Below are 21,505 nucleotides of genomic sequence, written 5' to 3'. Positions count from 1 at the left end.
TGGTCAGAGGCCCAGTCCCCTCCAGCTGTACCAGCTGCACCCAAGGGTTAAGGTCTTCATCCACACATAAGCATCTGTAGAGGGGGGAAGGCCAGAGCCTCAGACCTATGTTTATTGGTGATTCTACAGTCTCTCTGTATGTTTTCCTGTATGCATAGAAAAGTCACCAAGCCTGGTAAGTGAAAAACTAAAAAAATATATATACAGATATGTGCAATTGCCACTACTGTAATAGACTGTTTGTTCAAATGTATTTCCTTCTAGAAATAAAACAAATATTGTCTGGAGTTTGGGGAAAATAATCTCTATGGATTATTTCATCTTCTTGGTTGGTCAGGGGTTGCTTCTGAATGATTCTTGCTCAGGGTTTCTCAAACTGTATCCAAGAGATGTTAATGGCTGTCATAAGTTGGCTTCAGTTGCCAGAACAAAGTACCACAAACTAGGTGGCTTAAAATAACAGATATTTATGGTCTGCATTCTGGAAGATAGAAGCCCAAAATCAAAGTGTCAAGGGGGGACATGTTCTCACTAAGACTCTGGGAAGAGTCTTCTCTTCCAGCTTCTGGTGTCCTTTGGTGTTCTTGGCTTGAGGATGCAACATTCTAATCACATGGCCTTCTTCCTTGTGTCTGTCCCTGTGTTTCTTTTCCTCTTATAAGTTCTCTAGTCATACTTGATTGAGGGCCCATCCTACTCCATTATGACCTCATCTTAACTAGTTATATCTGCAACAACCCTATTTCCAATTTTGATCACATTTTGCGTATTGGGGGTGAGGACTTCAACATATCTCTTTAGGGAACAAAATTCAACGTAACAGGTGTCATTCCCTCAGAAATGTTTCTGAATCAAATAAACGTGAGAAACACATTTGTATAAAAGGTTATACAATTCTTTGGTATGGGAATTTTTAATATGCTAAACAGGCACTGTAGTCTCCTGGAATGAGATGAGCATAAGAAATAAAGTGTATAATGACTCCCAAACCTTTCTGACCCAGGTATCCAATACTGCAGCACCTCAGTCAGAGCTAGTGTTCCTTAGATGATACTTTGGGAATTGCTTGCTGATCTACACTTGGCTGCATGCTAGAATCCCTGGACTTCATTCCAATACATCAGAACCTCTGGGCTAGGACCCAGGCAACAATAGTTTTAAAGCCTCCCAAGGTGATTCCCATGCGCAGTCAGACTTGATAACCATGCCCTAAATTCTGAGAACCACAGATCTAGATTATAAAAGGCTTTCAGGTGTCTGTGTGGATAAGGGCACATTTCCCCTCCCCCATGCAGGGGACACACCTCCCATATCCTCTCCAGCTCACCCATCTGGTCCCTCCTCCTCACATACCTGCGGAAACAGATCCTCCAGGCTGCCTGCCTGGTTCCATCTCATGCTTTCCTCCTTGCTATCAGAACTCAACTTCGTTCAGGGAGACCTCTACCCCTTTCCCACATGACTCATGGGAAGGTTACCCTGTAGCTACCTAAGGTAAATACTGATTTGTCTTAGTAATAATAATCCATTTCACGTGATGTGAGGGTTTTAGGGTAGTCACATGACCCAGTTCCGGCCAATGAAAACTGAAGTCTCCAGGACACTTCCTGGAAAAGTACTTGCTAATAAAAAGAGACACATAGACATGGGGTCTTATGCTGCTAGATATTGTCTGGTCTGAGCAAGACTTCTGGAACTTTGGCAGCTACCTTGAGACCATGGGGAGCAATCCGAAGATAGCAGAGCAGAAAGATGAGAGGAACATGAATGCTTGATGACTGACTTAATCAACCCTGGACCTGAACTACTGTCTTCTATCTGGATGAGAGCTTAAATGTTTTTTTTATGACAGGTGAATCCGGATCCCACCCTGACCAAAAAACAACAACAAAAAAACCACACCCAGGATCCTTTAAAAAGAGCCACACAACATGGAACATACACAAAACCTTGGGGATTTCATCATCTTCTATCCAACCAAAAGCCCATCATCCATTCTTTATTGTGTCATGTATGAACATGAGTTACATGTGCAGAGATGTTCATCAAATAACCCATAGCAAGGTGTACACACATGTCCTAATAGATTGGTACAGTGACCTACCCAGATATGTACAGTCTGGGTTTTTTTTTTTTAAGATTTTATTTATTTATGAGGGAGAGGGGGAAGAGGATGGGGAGAGCGAGGAAGAGAGAATGAGCCAGGGGAGAGGAAGAAGGAGAAGCAGACTCCTTGCTGAGCAGGGAGCCCGACTCAGGGCTCAATCCCATGACCCCAGGATCATGACCTGAGCTGAAGGCAGACGCTTAACCAACTGAGCCACCCAGGTGCCCCCATACAGTCTGTTTTAAATAGGAAAAGTTCTAAGATCTGGAGAAGTTGTAAGTTCTTCATCTCTCTCATCTCTCCCATCTACTCTCCACTCCTTTACTGACTGTAAATATCAAACTGGCAACTCCTTCAATTGTATTGTTATGAGAAAAAAAAAAAAAAGTTTAACAAGATGAGTGGCCCCTTCTGAGACACTTGAAAGAAAAGACCACATGCAGTTTTCAGGTGTCTGTACCAAATGTGCTATGAGATGACCTTTCAAATCTCAAGCCATGGATGTTACAAAGATTATCAGTTATGAAAAAAAATTTTTTTGATTATCCTAATGCTTATTAGATTAAAAAAAATGACACATTTCCTATTGTTTTGGTGGAAGGGCATGTGATATGGTCCACAGACTGATATGTGACCTTGCTCTTCCCACCAAATGCATTAGTCGAGCTGGAAACAAATATTTTAGGGAATGGTTTGCAGTATGCTATGTTGGCTTATAACGAAACAACAATAAAAACAGAATATTGACATTACAGAAGCTAGCCAAGATCTGGAGTTTGGAGAAGACCACTGTGAGCCAGTCAGCTTCCCAAAGGGAGGCACAAAGAACAGAGCTTAAGAGAAGTTGACCGTGAATCCGACTAGAGGTCAAGTCCTGCTACTGCCACCTAATAGCTGCTTAAGCTATAAATGCTTTCCCCATTCTACTCTTGGGCAAGTCATTTAACCTTTCTGAGCCTCCAGTTCCTCACCTATGAAATGAAAGTAATACCTATCAGAAAGGGGTTTGGAGATTAAAAAGGTAATGTTTGGGGCATCTGGGTGGCTCAGTTGTTAAGCTGTCTGCCTTCGGCTCAGGTCATGATCCCAGCCTGCTTCTCCCTCTCCAGCTCCCCGTTTGTGTTTCCTCTTTTGCTGTCTCTCTGTCAAAAACATAAATAAAATCTTTAAAAATAAATAAATAAAAAGGTAATGTTTGCACAGTCCCTGGCACATACCAAGGGAAAGGAAAATGGAGCATGACAGCCCTTGCAAGCCACTGCATAGATGTGCTGACAGTGCCCATTTTGAGTGGGGTGGAAGCTCAGTGCAACAACATGAATCTCCCAAACATCCTTGCACACACTCACATCACTTTAAGTTGCCCACCCTGTAATAATGAGGATGTGGAGCTTGATGTGTTTTTCACTCTGGTGTTTCTTTGCTGATTCCTACCCACTCCATAAAATTTGTGTTGAAGGTGAGGTCTTTCCCAGAACTTAATTATTTTCTATCTCCATGGATGGGAACATGATTTCTGCTTTTCTCAAAAGGCCTTGGTCATGGGCTGGCTACTTAAACAAGGAAGTGACCATGTTGGGCTTCAACTTTGCCTTTTGACTGCTCCTGCATTAGCCGACTGGCTCCCACCCAGTCTCCACCAAGGAGACATTCCCGACCCTCAGAAAAGTCCTTGCACCTCTACGAGGTTCGTGATTCTGTCTGTCCCATTTGGGGTACCCAGGCCTCTTGGGATCTGTAAAGTAATAAAGTAGGTTCCTGGATTGTTTCCAGTATTTTGAAATGTCAAAGAGAAACTGTGTCAGAGCTCCTATGGCCAATGCCCAACAACCCGCTTCGTTTGGAATGACTCAGTTTAGACCTGGCTATGAACCCTGCTCTGGGTGACCTTGATCCTCTGTAGGAGGAGGGGAGAGTATTCTTTAACAGAACTGGGGACACTCTACCTTCCCTGGGACCTCAGGGACCCAATGGCACAGGAATGCGCGCCCCGCGAAGCCATCTTTGCCGGGAACCCTCTCAAAGACCCGCGGCGTCTCCCACGCTAGCAAAGCTGGAGCTGAGGACCTTGCACTTTCAGAAGCCGTAAAGGGACTCCGGAGAACGAGGTCCTGCCCCGCCCCGCCCCGCACGCCCCAACTCCTACCAGCTACCACGCTAGGCCCCGCCCCTCACCGCCTGCCCCTTCCGGGCCGCAATTCTGCCGCAGATCCCCTCCCCTTTCACGCGCGTCGCCCTATCCGAGGCCGCGCCCGGCCTGGAGTCCCCGCCCCCGTCCCCACCAAGCCCCTCCCCCGCGCCCCGGACCAGCCGGCTCGCTCCGGCTTGCTCCGGTCCGGCCCCCCGCCCCGCTCCTGCCCCGCCCCTGCCGGCTGGGGTTTCCGAGCCGCTTGCACTGCGACCCCCGCACCTCTGTGAACATGGCGCTGCGAGCGGTGCGGAGCGTGCGGGCTGTGGCCTGCAGTCTGCGCGTCGCCTCCGCGCCCGCCGCACCCTGCCTGCCGCGGCCCTGGGGGCTGAGGGCGGGCGCCGTCCGGACACTGCGCACGGGCTCCGCTCTGCTCTCCGGTAAGCGCGGGCGGGCACGTGGGGGAGAGCCGGGCTGCTTGGGGCGACGGGGCTGGGCGCCTCCCTCCCCGGGTCGCTGCTTACCTCGAGTCCCCAGTGGTGACCACCCGGGTCAGGCGAGGCGACACCTGCCCACGCTTCTTTCTACTGCTGGGATCCCTAGTTGCGTGGCCGACACCGCAGCCTTTGTCCTGCGGGTTGGGGAGCCAGGAGGAGGAAGCCTGGAGTACACGCGCGACTGCCAAGTGCGAACTCGTTCCACGGGAGCGCCGGCCGCTCGCTGCTGGAGAACCATGCAAGCGTCGCTAAGCTCCTTCGCGACCTTAGGTTATCTCGCGTATGTGTGCATCGTGGGCCCTAAAATTGGAGACATGGTAGGCTTTAGTTTGCTACATGGACTGTCACTGAGAACTCTGAAGTAAAATTAAAGAGCGCTTAATGAAATTAAAGCACTGGAGCTAGATTTTTACTAGCAAAAGTGAGCATCCCTTTGAAGACTTGGCTATTTCCTAAAAACAGTGAGATAAAGTCTTTGGGACTCTTACATTCTGCTAAAACCTATATTTAGTCATGGATGTGTTGGGACAGAAATGAGGCCTCACACGGACATGCAATTGAAATAACTGGGGGCCCTGCCCACAAATGTCTTGGTTATCTGTGCTACTATACATCAGCACAGTTATCGCAGCAGAAAAAGTTTTCTTACTGCGTGCACAAATGCTTGAGATGCTAATGCACCTTCAAGAACTCAGGCTTCTTTCTTAGGGGTGCATAAGCCTGTGATGGCTGTTGTCCCGTTAAGTTCACTGTTTTAGAAACCTGTTTGGAAATGGAAGACTTGATAACATTTATTCCAGTCTGAAACATAAAGATGCTTCTCTTTCGTTGCTAATATATTCCTCTAGTTCTGTTGGTGACACATATCAGTAATTACCAATCTGAATACAAAGGGGAAAGCATATCTCAGAGAAGAAATGAATTTCAAGTCTGGTGGGGTTTTTTTGGTTTGTTTGGTTATTCAGTGTGACGCTTACTGCTGGCTTTTTGCAGTTTCCAGTTAGTTAAATATTGTCCAAAATATCAATAACCCATGATCTGGTTGAACACCAAGGTTTTTAAGAACAGAGAGACCCAAGTTCCAATTTTGATCCTGCCCCTTACTAGCTCTGTGATCTTGGGCAGAGTCACTTAACTTCTGAGTCTGTTCCCCTCATCAGAAAAATGTAAATGATAATACCTCTACCAGGCAGAGTTGTTGGGAGGATGAAATGAAATAATGTAACCGCTGTACATGTAGCCTGACACATAGTAAGTACTTGGTAAATGTTACTCGTTATTAAATATTATAGAATCAAGTAGGTAAAAATTGGCCAATATTTGTTATCTGGCTAGTGACTTTGGAACAGACTTTTAGTAAGTTAGTAAGCTCCATGCTCCACGTGTGGCTTGAACTCATGACCTTGAGATCAAGTCACATGCTCCATCTACTGAGCCAGCCAGGTGCCCCTTGTGACGTTGAAAGGAGGAAAATGCAGACTTTTCATAAATTACTGAAACGCCTCATTTTGAGGCCAAAAATGTTCTTAAAGGCTCAGTAGGAAAGTAATTTTTACCTAATCTGTCCACTTTTTTCCTATTAGGCTGAGGGTTAAAGGAGAATTAAACTAATCATTGTCTTTAGCCTAAACAGCTTGGCCTTGTAAAAAGTCTCCCGGACTTTGAAATTAAGTGGACTTAACATGCATTTACCTTACTAATGTTGCTGTCTTTCCTCTAAATTTATGGTTGTTCAATTGTTAAACTGAGTGTATGTGAGCAACCTTACTCCTAAGATTATCTTTACAATTAGGCAAGATGCCAAGGCCAAAATTGAGACAGTAGTCTCAGAGAAGTCATATTTATTATTTCATAATTTGTATTGTAATCGGCCAGTTCTAGAGTTGTAACAGAGTGATAGGGAGAATTGAGTGTAGCCAAATATGTATATAGATATTTTGCTCAGAATCTACTTAATTAAAACTAAAGAATTACTTCACTCCTTAAACTTCTAAGTGCTTACTGTTTGGTAAGCTCTGTGTTGGAACTGGGAATACAAATGAAAATGAGATAATGAGATAAACCATGCTCTGGCTTGCTTTGTACTTCATCTCCTTGCTGGGGAGAGTGGACAAAAGGGTATATGTGTAGTTCCTTAAGTGCTGTGTATTGTAGGGTCAGGATCCGGAGAGAGTGGTGCAGAGTGCTGTGGGAGCCAGTTGGATGGCCTAGGAACTTTGGAGGGCTACAGAAGGCTTCTGGCAGGAAGGAAATTCGAACTTGTAGTAGTCAAGAAAAGGCAGTGGGGGAGAGAGTTGCAGTCAGAACACCAAGTTAGAAACTTTACAGAAAGATCAGATTGACCTGAAGCATTTAGTTATTTGAAGTGGAATGAAGCAAAACAAGTTCCTTTGTGGCAGATTTTACAACTTCTTACAGTGAAGAATATGAAATTAAAGTTTTTTAATGATTAAGGGAAAAAGAAAGCAGTAAGTTACATTCTGCTGTACATCAGAGCTGTGTAATCAAAGCATTTTAATGCTGTTTTAAGTACAACTATCTTGTGGGTAAGGGGTAAGAGTGAACCAGAAAGGCTTACTCAAAAACAGCATGTGAATTGATGAACCATTGTCCTATTAACTTCTGAGGCATTGTTTTTGGAAAAATATTTGGCCTCAGAATGTGATAACATAATATTATGTTAGCATTATGCTTTTTAAAAAATTTATTCTTTAAAGCAAGTACTACTAACATTAAATTCTAAATAGCTTTTTTCACATGTCTTGAACTTTGGTCAGTCTTTTTTCCAGGAATCCTTGAATAGTTCGGCCATGTCTTTGAAGAAAAGCTCATAAAGCCAAGGGCTAATCTGTCCATTGAATGTTGAGCAGAACGTGACTTTCCACCAGTTAATGCCTTAGCTCTGAGGTGACTGTTGAGTTCTGATCTTATAGTTTGTTTCTTTAAATGATAGTAGCCACTTTCTTCAAGGGCAGGCTTGAATTCAATGAAAATGGAATTTTAAGAAGTTAGTCAAGTTATAATTGTTGCAGATCAGTTTCATTCATGTAAGACTCCACTTTATAACCAAGATGCAGTGAAGCCCTCTTAGGTCAACTCTACCTAAAGAGGCACATTTTTTTTTTCTTCAGGTTAAATCATTTATAAGCATTATGAGCATTTATGCTCCCTCACACCAAGCTACAGAGGGACAGACTACCTTCTGTAAGACAGACCAGTAATAGATGAGTATACATTTTGAAGTACGCTCCAAAATAGTTTGTATGTGTAATATAGACTAATGTTGGAATAACCAAATCTCCAAAAGATGCACAACGTGTTATTCACATCAAGCCATCTTTGCCTAAATGATACTACTCTTGAGAAGATGTTCCATCTTTTCATGTGATCTGGTTTCTCCTGGGCAGTGTATTATTGAAACGCAGTGTTAAGTTAAACACAAATACTGGGAAAGTCTTGCCTTTTGACAGTACTGATATGAAAAGTGCTTTTTAAGAAGTGATACGATACCACTGCTTTTCTGAAATACTGGTCTTCTATTTTAGTGCGTAAATTCACAGACAAACATGAATGGATAACAACAGAAAATGGTATTGGAACAGTGGGAATCAGCAATTTTGCACAGGTATTGGATTGTCTTGAAATACTTAAAACAGTGTGCTCTTGCCTAAATTGGATTGCTCTACCTTTTAAAGATTGTTTATTCTGCCCCTTATTATTTTGGGCCCTTTAAAGAAAATCAAGTAAACAGGTAAAATATAAATTTAGTTAGAGCAGTATATAGTGTTTTAAGAGATTATTAAAAGGTTAACACTTAGAAGTAAACATACCTTATTCAAGAAAGAAATGTTTCATGTTTGGGCAGTTAAGGAAAAAATAAGAGCAAGCAGAAGGCATGGGAGTGTTGACAGTGTTTGTGGATACTGTGATATATGCACAACCCCAGGGGATAAAGAAGGAAAACCTAGACTGGCACAGATTAGACAAAGGCAGACTTTTATGTAGCCAATTTTTTTCTTTAATTTCGCTATTCCCACTGATCCCATAATGAGAAATTATTCAGAAGAAAATGAGAAGCCAAATAGCAAGTATGAGTCAGTGATTTTCAACTGGGGCTGTGTGTGTGGGGGGGGGGGGGCAGGAAGGGGAAACTGTTAACTGATAGGAGTATATACTAGTTTTCAGAAGTGTTGGAATCTCAGGTATTGAGCATCAGTGACAATTGTTATCGTCACTGGCCTGTGTACATACTGAGGCCCAGTACAGGGTACTGTGTACAATACTGTACAAGTGTTGTCTTCACCTCCTGGAGTTTTATCTATGAGGGGAATCACCTACATGGAAAATGACACACAAAACATTATATGATGGATGACCTGCATAGTACAAGGGTTGTAACTCACCTGATGGAGAGCTCACTTCTTAACTTGGAATCAAGGTCTTCAGGGAGTACAAGGTATGAGGACTATGATTTATAGATCAGTGGGTAGGATTTCAGCAAATACAGCAGGGGAAATGGCCTAAGCGAAACTGCAAAGGTAGAAAAGCACAAGGTGTTTGTTCTCAGAGGAGCTAGTATATGGGGGGGATGAGGGGGATATGGTTTATGACAGGAGTCTCTGCTGCTTGTGGGCTAGGCTAGCTGGTGGCCTGTTTTCTTACAGGTCCTGAGCTAAGAATGTTTTGCATTTTTGAAGAGTTGTAAGAAAAACTAAAGAATGTGGCCCCTGGAGTGTAAAATATGTACTATCTGAATTATAGAAGGTTAGTGTTTGACTTGTTTCTATTCACTAGGAGGTTTAATTTGATTTCTTAAAGGTTTGTGTTTTGTTTGTTTTAGGAAGCTCTGGGAGATGTTGTTTACTGTAGTCTGCCTGAAGTTGGGACAAAACTGAACAAACAAGGTATTTTTCTCATCTTGGTATATTATTCATGCCATAAGTTTTCTTTACCTTGAATAATAACTTGTTGCACCTAAGACCAGTTAGAGTGCTTTTTACTCAAGTAATAGAAAACTCACCTAAAAGATTAAAGTTGGGGTTTATTTTATCTCCCTCAAGGAGTCTGGAGATAGGTGGATACAGGGGATTGGCTTAGTGGCACAGTGAAGGATCATCAAGGACATGACCTCTTTTCATACTTTTTCTGCCTCAGTGTGTCAGAGGTCACAAAATGGCAGCAAAGCATCACTTTCTCAAATGGCCATATCCAAAAGTAGGATGAGAAGGTTAAATCTGTTTTTCTTTGGAGGCAGTAAAGAATCTGTTTTTCTAAGTATCTTTGACAATATTGGCCATGGTTTTTTTTCTGCTTAAACTTTCCCCATCATTTATCTTGTTTGAACTTTTTCTACTTCCTGGCTCTCATATAATATTAGGTCATATCCCTCTTTTTTGAAGGTCTTCATAGGAACCTTTTCCGATGCCATAATAAGATCCTGTTGTGATTAATAATCTTTATCTGTCCATTTTCCTGTGTTCTATACATCAGAGAACAGTTGTTCTTGTTTTCTTATATTTTGTACCCACTTTGCTGCTCTCAAGCAAGAGATCCTGTTTCTGAACATCTCTTTACAGCAAGTGAGCTGCATGAACCTGCTTTCTATGCTTAAAAGACTTATGTTAACATAAATATCCCTAATGAATACTGTCTTTAAACTTTTCTGCTAAAGGCTTTTATAAAATTGATGAAAAATTTACATACAGTGAATGCATGAAGTGTACAATCCAGTGAGTTTTGACAAACATAAACACTGTGTAAGCCTTGCCAATTAAAACCCTTCTCGAGACAACCTGTTCTCTGATTTCTGACACCATAGGTTAGTTTTGTCTATTATTTTAACTTCATTCAAAAGGAACCACACAGTTTTTATATTATGTCTGGCTTCTTTTGTCCAATATCATGATTTTGAGATTTATGTTGAGTGATCAATAGTTGTTTTTTTTTATTGCTGAGTAGTGTACCATTATGTAACATTTTAATCTTTTCTCCTGTTGGATTTCTGTGTTGTTTCTAGTTTTTAGCTATTAGAAATAAAGCTACTATAAACTTTTTTGTTGAAGTCTTTTTTGTAGATGTCTTCATTTCTCTTGGGTATATATATATGTGTGTGTATATGTGTATATATATACATATATATATGAGTGGAATTTGTGGCTTGTAGTGTAGTAGTTGTATGTTTAACTTTGTAAGAAATTGCCAAACAGGTTCCCAAAGTGGTTGTACCATTTTACATTCTCACCAGCAATATGAGAGAGTTCTAGGCACTGCAGATCTCACTGTGAGATGACAAATTATTTTTGAGCACCCTTCCATGTGCTTTTTGCTACTCACATCTTTGTAGTCTCTAGTCAAGCCTTTACCAATTTATTTGTGTTGTCTTTTTACCATTGATTTTTAGGCATTCTATATATTCTAGGTACAAATCCTTTTTCAGATCTATATTTTGTGAAATTTTGTCATAGTTTGTTATTTTGTCTTTTCATTTTCTTGTGTTTTTTTGATAAGCTTTTAATTTTTAACAAGTCCAAGTTATTAATGTTTTAATTTATGTATAGAACATTGCATCTTTTCTAAGAAATCTTTGTCTCCATGGTTCCCATCCTATATACCCTAGAGCTGTGGGATATTTAAAATTTTCAATCTCTTTTGGACACCACACACTGATAGCTCAATAGAGTTAACAGTTATCCAATATTAGATCTGTGTTATCTTGGGTAATGTGTCTTTGAAGCAAATATTGCATGAAAGTAAGCAAGGATCATCAATAAGACAGTGTGGTGTTCAGTCTGATTCCCTGATAGAGAACTTGTATAGTCTGCAACAGACACACATTATCAGTAAATACTTGTAGTTAAAAATGAAAAATATGTTACTAAGATACTTAGGGCACTATGAACCAAGAAAGTTTGAGCAACTGTGGCCTATACCAAGTTTGCAGAGGTACTCTCCGTGTTTTCTTCTTGAAACTTTACATAGTTTTTGCTTCCATTTTCAGGCATTATTAAATTCACTGATTCTTAACAGTTTTATAGATTCCTTTGAATCTTCTATGTAAACAATAATGTAATCTGTAAATAAAGAACTTTCTTTTCAATCTTTATGCATTTTCTTTCTTTTTCTTGCCTTATTGCATGGCCCTGAGCCCTCCGAATAATGTTGTATAGAAGCAGTGAGGTAGACATCATTGCCTTGGCCTTATTCCTTATCTTGAGAATGCATTAAGATTTCATCATTTAGGCATGATAGTTAGCTGGGGGTTTTTGACAGAATCTCATTATCAGATGAGGAGGTTCCTTTCCATCTAGTTTGCTGATAGTTTTTATCATTTATGGATGTTGAATTTTGTCACATTTGTTTTATCCATCTTACCGACATGATCATAAGGGTTTTCTCCTTTATTCTGTTAATGTGGTGAATAAGGTTATTTTTAAATGTTTAACCAGATTTGCATTCCTGGTAGTTATGATGCAAAAATTACCTTTAAAAATATACTGTGGGATTTGATTTGCTAATTAATCATTTTTGTATTAATATTCATTATAGATATTGGTCTTTTATAATGGCTTTGTCAAATTTTGGAATTAGTTATATTGACCTCCTGGTTTTGATTGTTTTTGTTTTTAAGATTTTTATATATTTATTGCCAGAGTGAGAGAGAGCACAAGCAGGGGGGTAGCATCAGACAGAGGGAGAAGCAGTCTCCCTGCAGAGCAAGGAGCCTGATCTGGGACTTGATCCCAGGACCCTGGGATCATGACACTTAACCAACTGAGCCACCTAGGCACCCCTGTATTGGCCTCTTAGACTAAGTTTGGAAATGTTCTCACCTTCTCTCTTTTTCTGAAAGAATGTGCAAGATTGGTATTATTTCGTGTTTGATAGAATTAGTTAAATCTTGAGTTAGATGATTTCTTTCTGGGAAGGTTTTTGATACAAATTTAATTTCTTTAATAGATATAAGGCTGTTCATATTTTCGACATTATCTTTGATTTTGTTATGTTTTGGGGGGAATTTTTCCATGTTGTCAAATTCATTAGTAAAGATGTGGTAATTTGTGTGTTTTCTTTTTTTTTCATCAGTCTTGTTAGCTATTTATCATACTAATCCTGAAAGAAGCAAATTTTTACCGTTAATTTTTTTATACTCCATTTATTTCATGCTCCTAGCTTTGTTTTCTTCCTCCAAATTAGACTTAATTTCTTTTTTTTTTTTTTTTTAAGATTTTATTTATTTATTTGAGACAGAGAATGAGAGACAGAGAGCATGAGAGGGGGCAGGGTCAGAGGAAGAAGCAGACTCCCTGCCGAGCAGGGAGCCCGATGCAGGACTCGATCCCGGGACTCCAGGATCATGACCTGAGCCGAAGGCAGTCGCTTAACCAACTGAGCCACCCAGGCGCCCGACTTAATTTCTCTATCTAATTTTTCCTTGGTAGAAAATTGGGGCTTTGTTTTAGTAAGTACTTTGTTACTCATACTATGAAACGCCGTCTCCCTTGTGATGGGTAGCAGCTAAAATCTAAGTTTTAATTCTTTTAGCCTTAGCTGGGACACCAGCTGTGCATGCATGGCTCAGGCATCATTCAGAGACCTGGACAGAGTTTATACACAGGATTTGGGGCTCTTCCGTTTAGTCTCTCTCCTTGGGCTTTCCCACCTCACTTTCCAGTAGTTGTGGTGGCCTCAACTTGTCTTCTGGTCCCTTATGCCAATTAAGACTGAGATTTTTCTCTCAGAATTTTGGCTGCCCCAAATGGCAAAGATTGGTGCTGTCTTCAGGCCAAAAGCCATCTTTTAAAAAATCACTACTGTCCCTTCTTTCAAGTGTTGTCTCCTTTCCATGAACTGACTGCTATTGTTCATTTTCTAGTGTCTCTAGAATCCAGGTCATTGATTTTTAAGATGTTCTTTGTAAATGAGACCTAAAGATAATTGCCTTCTAAGCACTATTTTAGCTATATCCCACAAATTTGGGTATATTGTATTCTCAGTATCATTCAGTTCAGATCACTCAGTGTTGTCCCAGAGGTGACCAAGGCTCTGTTAATTTTTCAGTCTTTTATTTCAGTCAAAAGACTGAAATATGGTTAATTTCACGTGCTCTTTGTTCACAGTCACTGACCCTTCTGCTGTTACTGCCATCCAGTGAATTTTATTTTAGATATTATACTTTCCAGTTCTAGAATGTCCGTTTTTAAAATTTCAGTTTCTTTGCAGGTATTCCCCCATGTGTTCACGCATGATGATCTTTTTAAAAATCTGAACAAATTTGTAGTAGTTACTTTTAGGTTCTCTGCTTATTCCAGTATGTGGGTCTATGGGTCTTTTTGGCATCTGTTGACTACTTTTTCTCTTGACCATGGCTCCCTTTCTTTATAGGATTTCAACCCTCAGTTTCCAGCTACCTTGGCAGGCCCACGTTCCATCCTCTGACCTCTCAAGCAAATAAGACTGGTTTTCTCTGTGTTCTAGTGAAACTGTGTGCTTTGAATGGGGCAGTGTTGTCAGTACAAATTATATAAATGAAGATCTCACCCACTTTGGGCCCCTTTTAAGGATTGACTCCTCCTTTGGTCACCCTTCAGAGCCTTCATATAATTGTTTTTTGTTTTGTTCAGAGTTCATAATTGTTATCTGCAAGAAGGCTGGTCTGATGAGGTACTTCACCATTACTGGAATCTCCTAAAATTTCATTTTCATTGAGTTTTACTGGGTTTAAGTACATCTGGTATTCAGATACATCACCATTTGTTGACTCCGTCTAAAAACAGGTCCACTTCATTGAGGATATTTATACCCTTCTCACAGGTGATATGAGCATGACGAAACTGATTTTTTTTTTTTTTTTAAAGATATTTAGAATGCTTTGGGGCACCTGGGTGGCTCACTCAGTTAAGTGTCTGCCTTTGGCTCAGGTCATGATCCCAGAGTCCTGGGATCAAGCCCCGTGTCAGGCTCCCTGCTCAGCGGAAAGTCTGCTTCTCCCTCTCCCTGCTTGTGCTGTCTCTTGCTGTCTCTCTCTCAAATAAGTAAAATCTTTAAAGATATTTAGAATGTTTTATCATGCCTGTATTAAAGGTGACCACTTACCCGTATTTTATATTTTCAGGTCATTGACTTTTGATATTTAATATTTTAATTTTCTCAATTTAGATGAGTTTGGTGCTTTGGAAAGTGTGAAAGCTGCTAGTGAACTCTATTCTCCTCTATCAGGAGAAGTAACTGAAATTAATGAAGCTCTTGCAGAAAATCCAGGACTTGTCAACAAATCTTGTTATGAAGATGGTAAGTTGTTGCTAGAAATTTTTTCCAAGGATTATTGCTGCAGTTAACATTTAGAGTTTAAAGCAAGCTTTAGCAGATTGGAACTTCATCTTTTTGTACTTTTTAAGATTTTATTTATTTGACAGAGAGAGAGACAGTGAGAGAGGGAACACCAGCAGGGGGAGTGGGAGAGGGAGAAGCAGGCTTCCCGCTGAGCAGGGGGCCCGATGTGGGGCTCGATCCCAGGACCCTGGGATCGTGACCGGAGCCGAAGGCAGACGCTTAAAGACTGAGCCACCCAGGCGCCCCTCTTTTTGTACTTTTTGATACGAAATAGGGATGTTTTGCTTTAAAAAAGGGAAACACAGATTAGCTGAATATATAAGGTTAGCTTTAAGATCTCTGTCAATAAAAGCATTGCCTTCTTTTACAGAGTTCTTAGTATTACAGGTATAGACTTTTTATGAACACTTTCAAAGTATTTACTTCTTCACACATAAAGGTGGTAATAGAATAATGCGTATTGCATCAGTTTTGTCACATTTTCATCTTCTTAATAACCCAGTGAAGTATGGTAGCAGCAGTTTTCTCCATTTTGTACATGAATTGCAAAATTAAGATTAGCTTGTAGTTCTCTGTTGCCTGTCACCTAGCCCTTCTAACTCTAGTAGTGCTTTCTGCTCCCTCTTCCCCTTCACCTCAGCAGTTACAGTGTCGCTGTTCCTTCTGTTAAAGAAAGATATCCCTGGTCTTGTATATTTGGATCCCTCAATGTTGTTGATGGTTGTGGCAACTTGAGGTTTTTTGTTGTTTTTAATTTTTAAAAATTTAATTCTAGTATTGTTAACATATAGTGTTTATATCGGTTTCAGGTATACAATATCGTGATTCAACAATTCTACACATTACTCATAGCTTATCATGACAAATGTACTCTTTAATCCCCATGCCATATTTCATCTATCCTTCCACCTACCTTGCCCTGAGAATTATCAGTTTGTTCTCTATACTGAAGAGTCTCCTTTTTTTTTTTTTTTTACTTTGTTTTGTTTCATAAATTCCACATATGAGGGGTTTCTGGGTGGCTCAGTCAGTTAAGTATCCAACTCTTGACCTCAGCTCAGGTCTTGACTGGGGTCGTGAGTTCAAGCCCCGTGTTGGGCTCCATGCTGGGTGTGCAGCCTACTTTAAAAACTTCCACATATGATTGAAATCCTGTGTTATTTGTCTTTCTCTGACAGATTTATTTTGCTTAACATTATACTCTCTAATGCCATCCATGTTGCAAATTTCATTTCATATTTTTCTTAATGGCTGAGTAATAATCCATTTTATACACATATATGCACATATATATACACACCACATCTTCATCCATTCATCTGTTGATGGACACTTGGGCTGCTTCCATAGTTTGGCTATTTTAAATAATGCTTCAGTAAACATAGGGGTGCATACAGCCTTTTGAATTAGTTTTTGTATTCTTTGGATAAATACTCAGTAGTGCAGTTACTGGATCATAGGGTAGCTCTACTTTTAAGTTTTTGGGACACCTCCATACTGTCTTCCAGTGGCTGCACCAGTTTGCATTCCCACCAACAGTGCACAAAGGTTTCTTTTTCTCCACATCCTAGTCAACATTTTTTTGTTTTTTGTGTTTTTTTATTAGAGCCATTCTGACAGGTTGGAGGTTAAGAGTTCTTAATCCATTATAGTAGAATCTATTCTGGCTTTAATTCTTTTCAATTGTGATATACAAGGATATTAACTGAATTCTTAAGGCTAAAATATAAAGCTCCTTGAACAAATGAGTGATTTATGTAAAGAATACTAGATCAATTTAAAAAGGTAATTTGGAATATGATACTTTTTTTCGGTTGCAGGTTGGCTGATCAAGATAGCACTCAGTAATCCTTCAGAACTGGATGAATTAATGAGTGAAGAAGCATATGAGAAATACATAAAATCTATTGAGGAATGAAAATGGAACCCCTAAATAAACTAGTATGAAACAACTTAATCTAGCAAAGTTGTCTTAAATTAGTGGTACACAGAGATTTAAAATAGCAACTATTAGCAATACCAGTGGAGAAAGAAACTACTTGCAACAATGCTAATGGAAGAAAATACCCCTTAACTTTATAATGATTGCAGAAAAACACAACATGCATCTGTTTTGCAACACCCTCTGATTTTTATGCTCCAGCTATAATATTCAGAATACTGAAATTATCTTTGGTTAAAAACTAGTTATTAAATTATGTAATTCAAGGATGACATTGTTACCTTAAGCCTTAAGCTTACATCTATCCCTGGATGGGGGTCAAAATGCTTAAATAATCTTTCCATTGGAAATAACTGGCAGTAGAGAAAGGTTTGTTAGTTGTAATGTGCCAGATAAAGAACAATACTACCTTAATTTTGCAATATACTGCACTTGCTGGTGCTATTTTTATACAATGAAGCAACAGCCTTGCAGGAAGATAGTTTAATAAAACGTTCAACTTCTTCGTTATTCATGTTTTTTGTTTTAATATTTCATTTAGTGACTCTGCTAGTATTTGTGAAAATGCTAATTTTAACTTATGGAAAGTTATTTTTTTAAAAGGAAATTTAAGCCATAACAATGAAAGGTTCCAAGAAAATGTTTCCTTTTAGTCACAAATCTGGTTTTTCTTAAAGACCTAATTGCCTGATAGCATTAAGTACCATTTTTGGTCATCTTTAATATAATCAAAAAGAAAGCACTGACTTTGGTGGTTTTTGTTTTGTGTTGTTTTGTTTTGTTTTTTTGTAATGCTGCTAGGTTAGAAGACAGAAGAGGAAAACAAGGAAAGGTAAAAGTTGGATAAGCACAACACATGGCATCCTTAAGTAAACCACATTCAGGTTTCCACTTTAATGGGAACAGAAACGGACATAGTGAAACTTTTTATGAGCTCGCACATTGACTTAGTGAATATTCTTCACAGCTTAAGCAAATTTACAGTGTCCAGTGCTGTTTTTAAGTAGCTAAATAGTATATTTTCTAAGCCAAGTATAATATGCTGATATTTTGAAGGGGATATTATATATACACACAGAACTGTAAATATATATAAATACACACATACACATAGCAAAAGCAGACAAACCTCTATCATTTTTCCCAGTTAGTGCAGGAAAAGGGATGTATTCAAATACTACCACCTTCTGACGGTGAATAAACTGCAAATGTGAAAACCTAGAGGAATTAGGTAGGTAAATAAATCTTTCCTGCTCCTCAGGAGAAAAAAACCATCCTTTAAGGGCCATGTCACTGCTGATACATCTTTGTACCCTTATCAAGGAAGTATCCAAAATATTTTGGATGACTGTTTTCCTTGTTTGTATATAATTATTAGTCAATTTTTAGTTATTAAAAATTAATTTACTCTGCTTTAGAAATAGAATGAGTAATAATTATATAGATTTGCTCTTTTGTTTTGAAGTACTCTCATACATTACCTTCTTTGATGATTAAAGCAGTATCCAGAACTAGGTAGGACAGATCCATAAATACCACCATTTCACAGGAAAGAAAGGTAGTGGAGAGGGTAAGACACTTAAAAATCCATGGTTAGGATTTTCACATTTCCTGGTCCATTCTTTATCAGTTCCTTAGCTAGTATTACTATAAAAATACTTACATTGGAATAGGGGTGGTAGGGAGGGAGAATGAATGTTCTAAAGGGGGGAAGCAAGCAAAAATGGCAATTCCAGAGTGAAAGGACATCAGTGATTATAATCTGAAAGAGATGGGCAGTTTTTATTCTCCCATCCTTTCCCAAATACACACACTTGCTTTGTTAGGCTCCCTCTGAGCTTTTTCAAAGAGCTGAACAGTATGGCAACTTGCTCTTTTGCTATTTAGAATACAGAACCATTTCAACCCTTGTATTGTAGTGCTGCCAAAAATAACAGGCGTTGAATGGCCTTCCAAACAGTAAATCAACAGGGAATTTAATTTCTCTGACCTCAAAATTCCTTTTGAATGGTTTTGGTCTTAATAGAGCATTTTAATAAACGTTTTGAGTAATGCTTGCTAATAATTAAAACTCAAGAAATGGAACAGGTTACCCTAGAGGTATTACAAAAATCTTTTTATCACCTTAAAAATTTTATCACCTCCCCAAGTTTAAAGAAGTTGACAACATTAAGTTTTAAGAAAGAAAGTACTAGGGGCACCTGGGTGGCTCAGCTGGTTGAGCATCTGATTCTTGGTTTCAGCTGGGGTCATGATCTCAGGGTTCTGGGATCAGCCTGCATCACGCTCTGACCTCAGCAGAGTCCGCTTGAAATTCTTTCTCTGCCCCTCCCCCTGCTTCTGTGTTCTCTCTAAAATAAATAAATCTTGGGGCGCCTGGGTGGCTCAGTCGTTAAGCGTCTGCCTTTGGCTCAAGTCATGATCCCAGGGCCCTGGGATCGAGCCCCGCATTGGGCTCCCTGCTCCGCGGGGAGCCTGCTTCTCCCTCTCCCTCTCCCCCTGCTTGTGTTCCCTCTCTTGCTATATCTGTCTGTCAGATAAATAAAATCTTTTTAAAAAAAATATTTTTTAAAAATTATGCTAACTGTAACTGTCCTTATTACTGCTTAACAATCACTATTCTTTCAGACCCAATCACACATATGCTTTCCTCAGAAAGGGCCCTCACTTTACAAGGAGATTAAATTCTTTCTTCCCTGCAAATGGCTTTACTACTATTTATCCCCATCAGTATTTTCCCTTTCTAGGCCAGATTTAGGTTCACAGAAAAATTAAATAGAAAATACAGTTTTCATATATCTCTTGCCTCCATCATTCTGTTTTTGAAACATTCCTTGGCCAATTCTAGGACCTTATTCTACTAGAGCTTCTGATATCTTGATTCAGTCTATAATTACAAAAACAGTTGTCCCTTAATGTTTCTGCTCAGTCATGCTATCAGGTTTTTACCTGCTAAACCTCAAAGTGATTACCACTAGCCCATTTAAAAGCAAGGTGTGCAGGCACAGTTACTGTAAAGGAAATCACTTACCATCTTCCAACTTTCCACATGTGCTTAATGAGAATATGCTTACAGTCAAGTTTAATTAAGAGTCATTTAGTAAAATACTTCGTTAAAATTTTTGGTATACTTCCCAGAAACAGAAAGTAGCTTTAATGAGTGGGTAACGCCTTCTGCTAGTCAGGTGATTTCAAATTTTCGTTAACTGATTTCTCTGTGGAAAGTTCTTAAAAACTTGAGAAACTGCTATAACAAAACCTCTTCCATATGCATCTTCATATGAACAAAGTATCTCAGATATGTTTAAAAAATGAATAAAATTGGGGCTGAATCTCATTCTAACAATACGTGACATTTATCCAGATACAAAAATTGCAGAGGGGAGAACAGCGCCACCCATTTCATTCCGATACACTTCCAGCAACATTAATATTTATCAACACATTTAATACATTCCTACTATTTGTCAACTGAGTAGGGATAAAGACAATTCTCGACCTGGAAAAACAATGGACTGTTTTTGCCTTATGGTGTTTAAGTTTCACTTTCAAATTATTTTTTTTTTTTTGCACATCAAATTGACAAGACTACTCAAGTCTTGACCATTTGACCATAAATATGTTAGAATAAAGTTCTGTGTAGGAAGTAGAATAAGAATACAATTACGAATTTAAGAAGAAAAAAAATTTTTCTATCAGTTTATATTTTTAAATAGATGTTGATGGGTATCAAACTGTTACTAGATTTCTTTCAGTACCTTTCAAAGAGGGTTGTAACATTTTTATTTTTAAGATTTTACTTATTGGAGAGGGAGAGTGCAGGAGTGGGGGAAGGGGTAGAGGGAGAAAATATCCAAACACTCCCCAGTGAGCGCAGAGCCTGATGCAGGGCTCAGTCTCCCAACCCATGAGACCAGGACCTGAGCCAAGCAGAGACTGGGACACTTAACTGCCTAAGCCACCCAGGCGCCCTGGGGTGTGACATTTTTAAATTCCAACATTTATGATACTTTGCTACCATTTAAATTTATGAACGTTTTATGTTTTAAAAATGTGCAATGAAGTAATGCATTTTTGTACAATTGTTTTTACAAGTATGCAGGCATACCATTTCTTCCCAGTTGTGAGATACAAGATCCAAATATGCATATTTTAGGTAAAGAAATTACACCTAAAAAAGTAGTAATATCTAGAAAAGTACTTTGTTCTAACATCCCAGTATAATGTTACACAATAGTCTTTCCGTAGACTTTCCAGGTATTCTAATTACTACTGTGGGTTCTGTTTAAAAAAAAAAAAAAAGGCAGTAATACATAGCTATCTTTCCAAATGCCTCCTTATCACAGTGCTATACAAGACATTCTAATGCTTTCATACAACAGAATTATTCACACACACACACAAAAACAACAACTAGAAAGCAGGCCGGCTCTAGAATCAGACGTGAGTTGGGTCCAGGCTCTACCACTGAATAACCTGGCCTGGGCCATAGGTTCCCACCG

The 21,505-nt window shown here is 39.4% G+C and overlaps 1 protein-coding gene across 1 annotated transcript; it reads left to right on the top strand.

Moving 5' to 3' along the window:
• Nucleotides 1–4,401: 4,401 nt before the first annotated feature.
• On the top strand, nucleotides 4,402–17,488 carry GCSH (glycine cleavage system protein H). Its single transcript, XM_021702678.1, has 5 exons — nucleotides 4,402–4,675; nucleotides 8,278–8,357; nucleotides 9,573–9,636; nucleotides 14,888–15,019; nucleotides 16,882–17,488. The coding sequence occupies exons 1-5, from the start codon at nucleotides 4,528–4,530 to the stop codon at nucleotides 16,977–16,979; spliced, it is 522 nt and encodes a 173-aa protein (XP_021558353.1). The 5' UTR covers nucleotides 4,402–4,527; the 3' UTR covers nucleotides 16,980–17,488.
• The last annotated feature ends 4,017 nt before the right edge of the window (nucleotides 17,489–21,505 follow it).

This window comes from Neomonachus schauinslandi, chromosome 16 (assembly GCF_002201575.2).
Source record: "Neomonachus schauinslandi chromosome 16, ASM220157v2, whole genome shotgun sequence".
Classification (NCBI taxonomy): Eukaryota; Metazoa; Chordata; class Mammalia; order Carnivora; family Phocidae; genus Neomonachus; species Neomonachus schauinslandi.
This window is presented reverse-complemented; position numbering and strand designations above follow the sequence as displayed.

What these genes read in the sequence shown, in the direction of transcription:
- GCSH (XM_021702678.1), top strand. Translation starts at nt 4,528, where the DNA reads ATGGCGCTGCGAGCGGTGCGGAGCGTGCGGGCTGTGGCCTGCAGTCTG. An exon ending in GGGCTCCGCTCTGCTCTCCG is followed by an intron (nt 4,676 to 8,277) that starts GTAAGCGCGGGC and finishes CTTCTATTTTAG; the next exon opens with TGCGTAAATTCACAGACAAA. An exon ending in GAATCAGCAATTTTGCACAG is followed by an intron (nt 8,358 to 9,572) that starts GTATTGGATTGT and finishes TGTTTGTTTTAG; the next exon opens with GAAGCTCTGGGAGATGTTGT.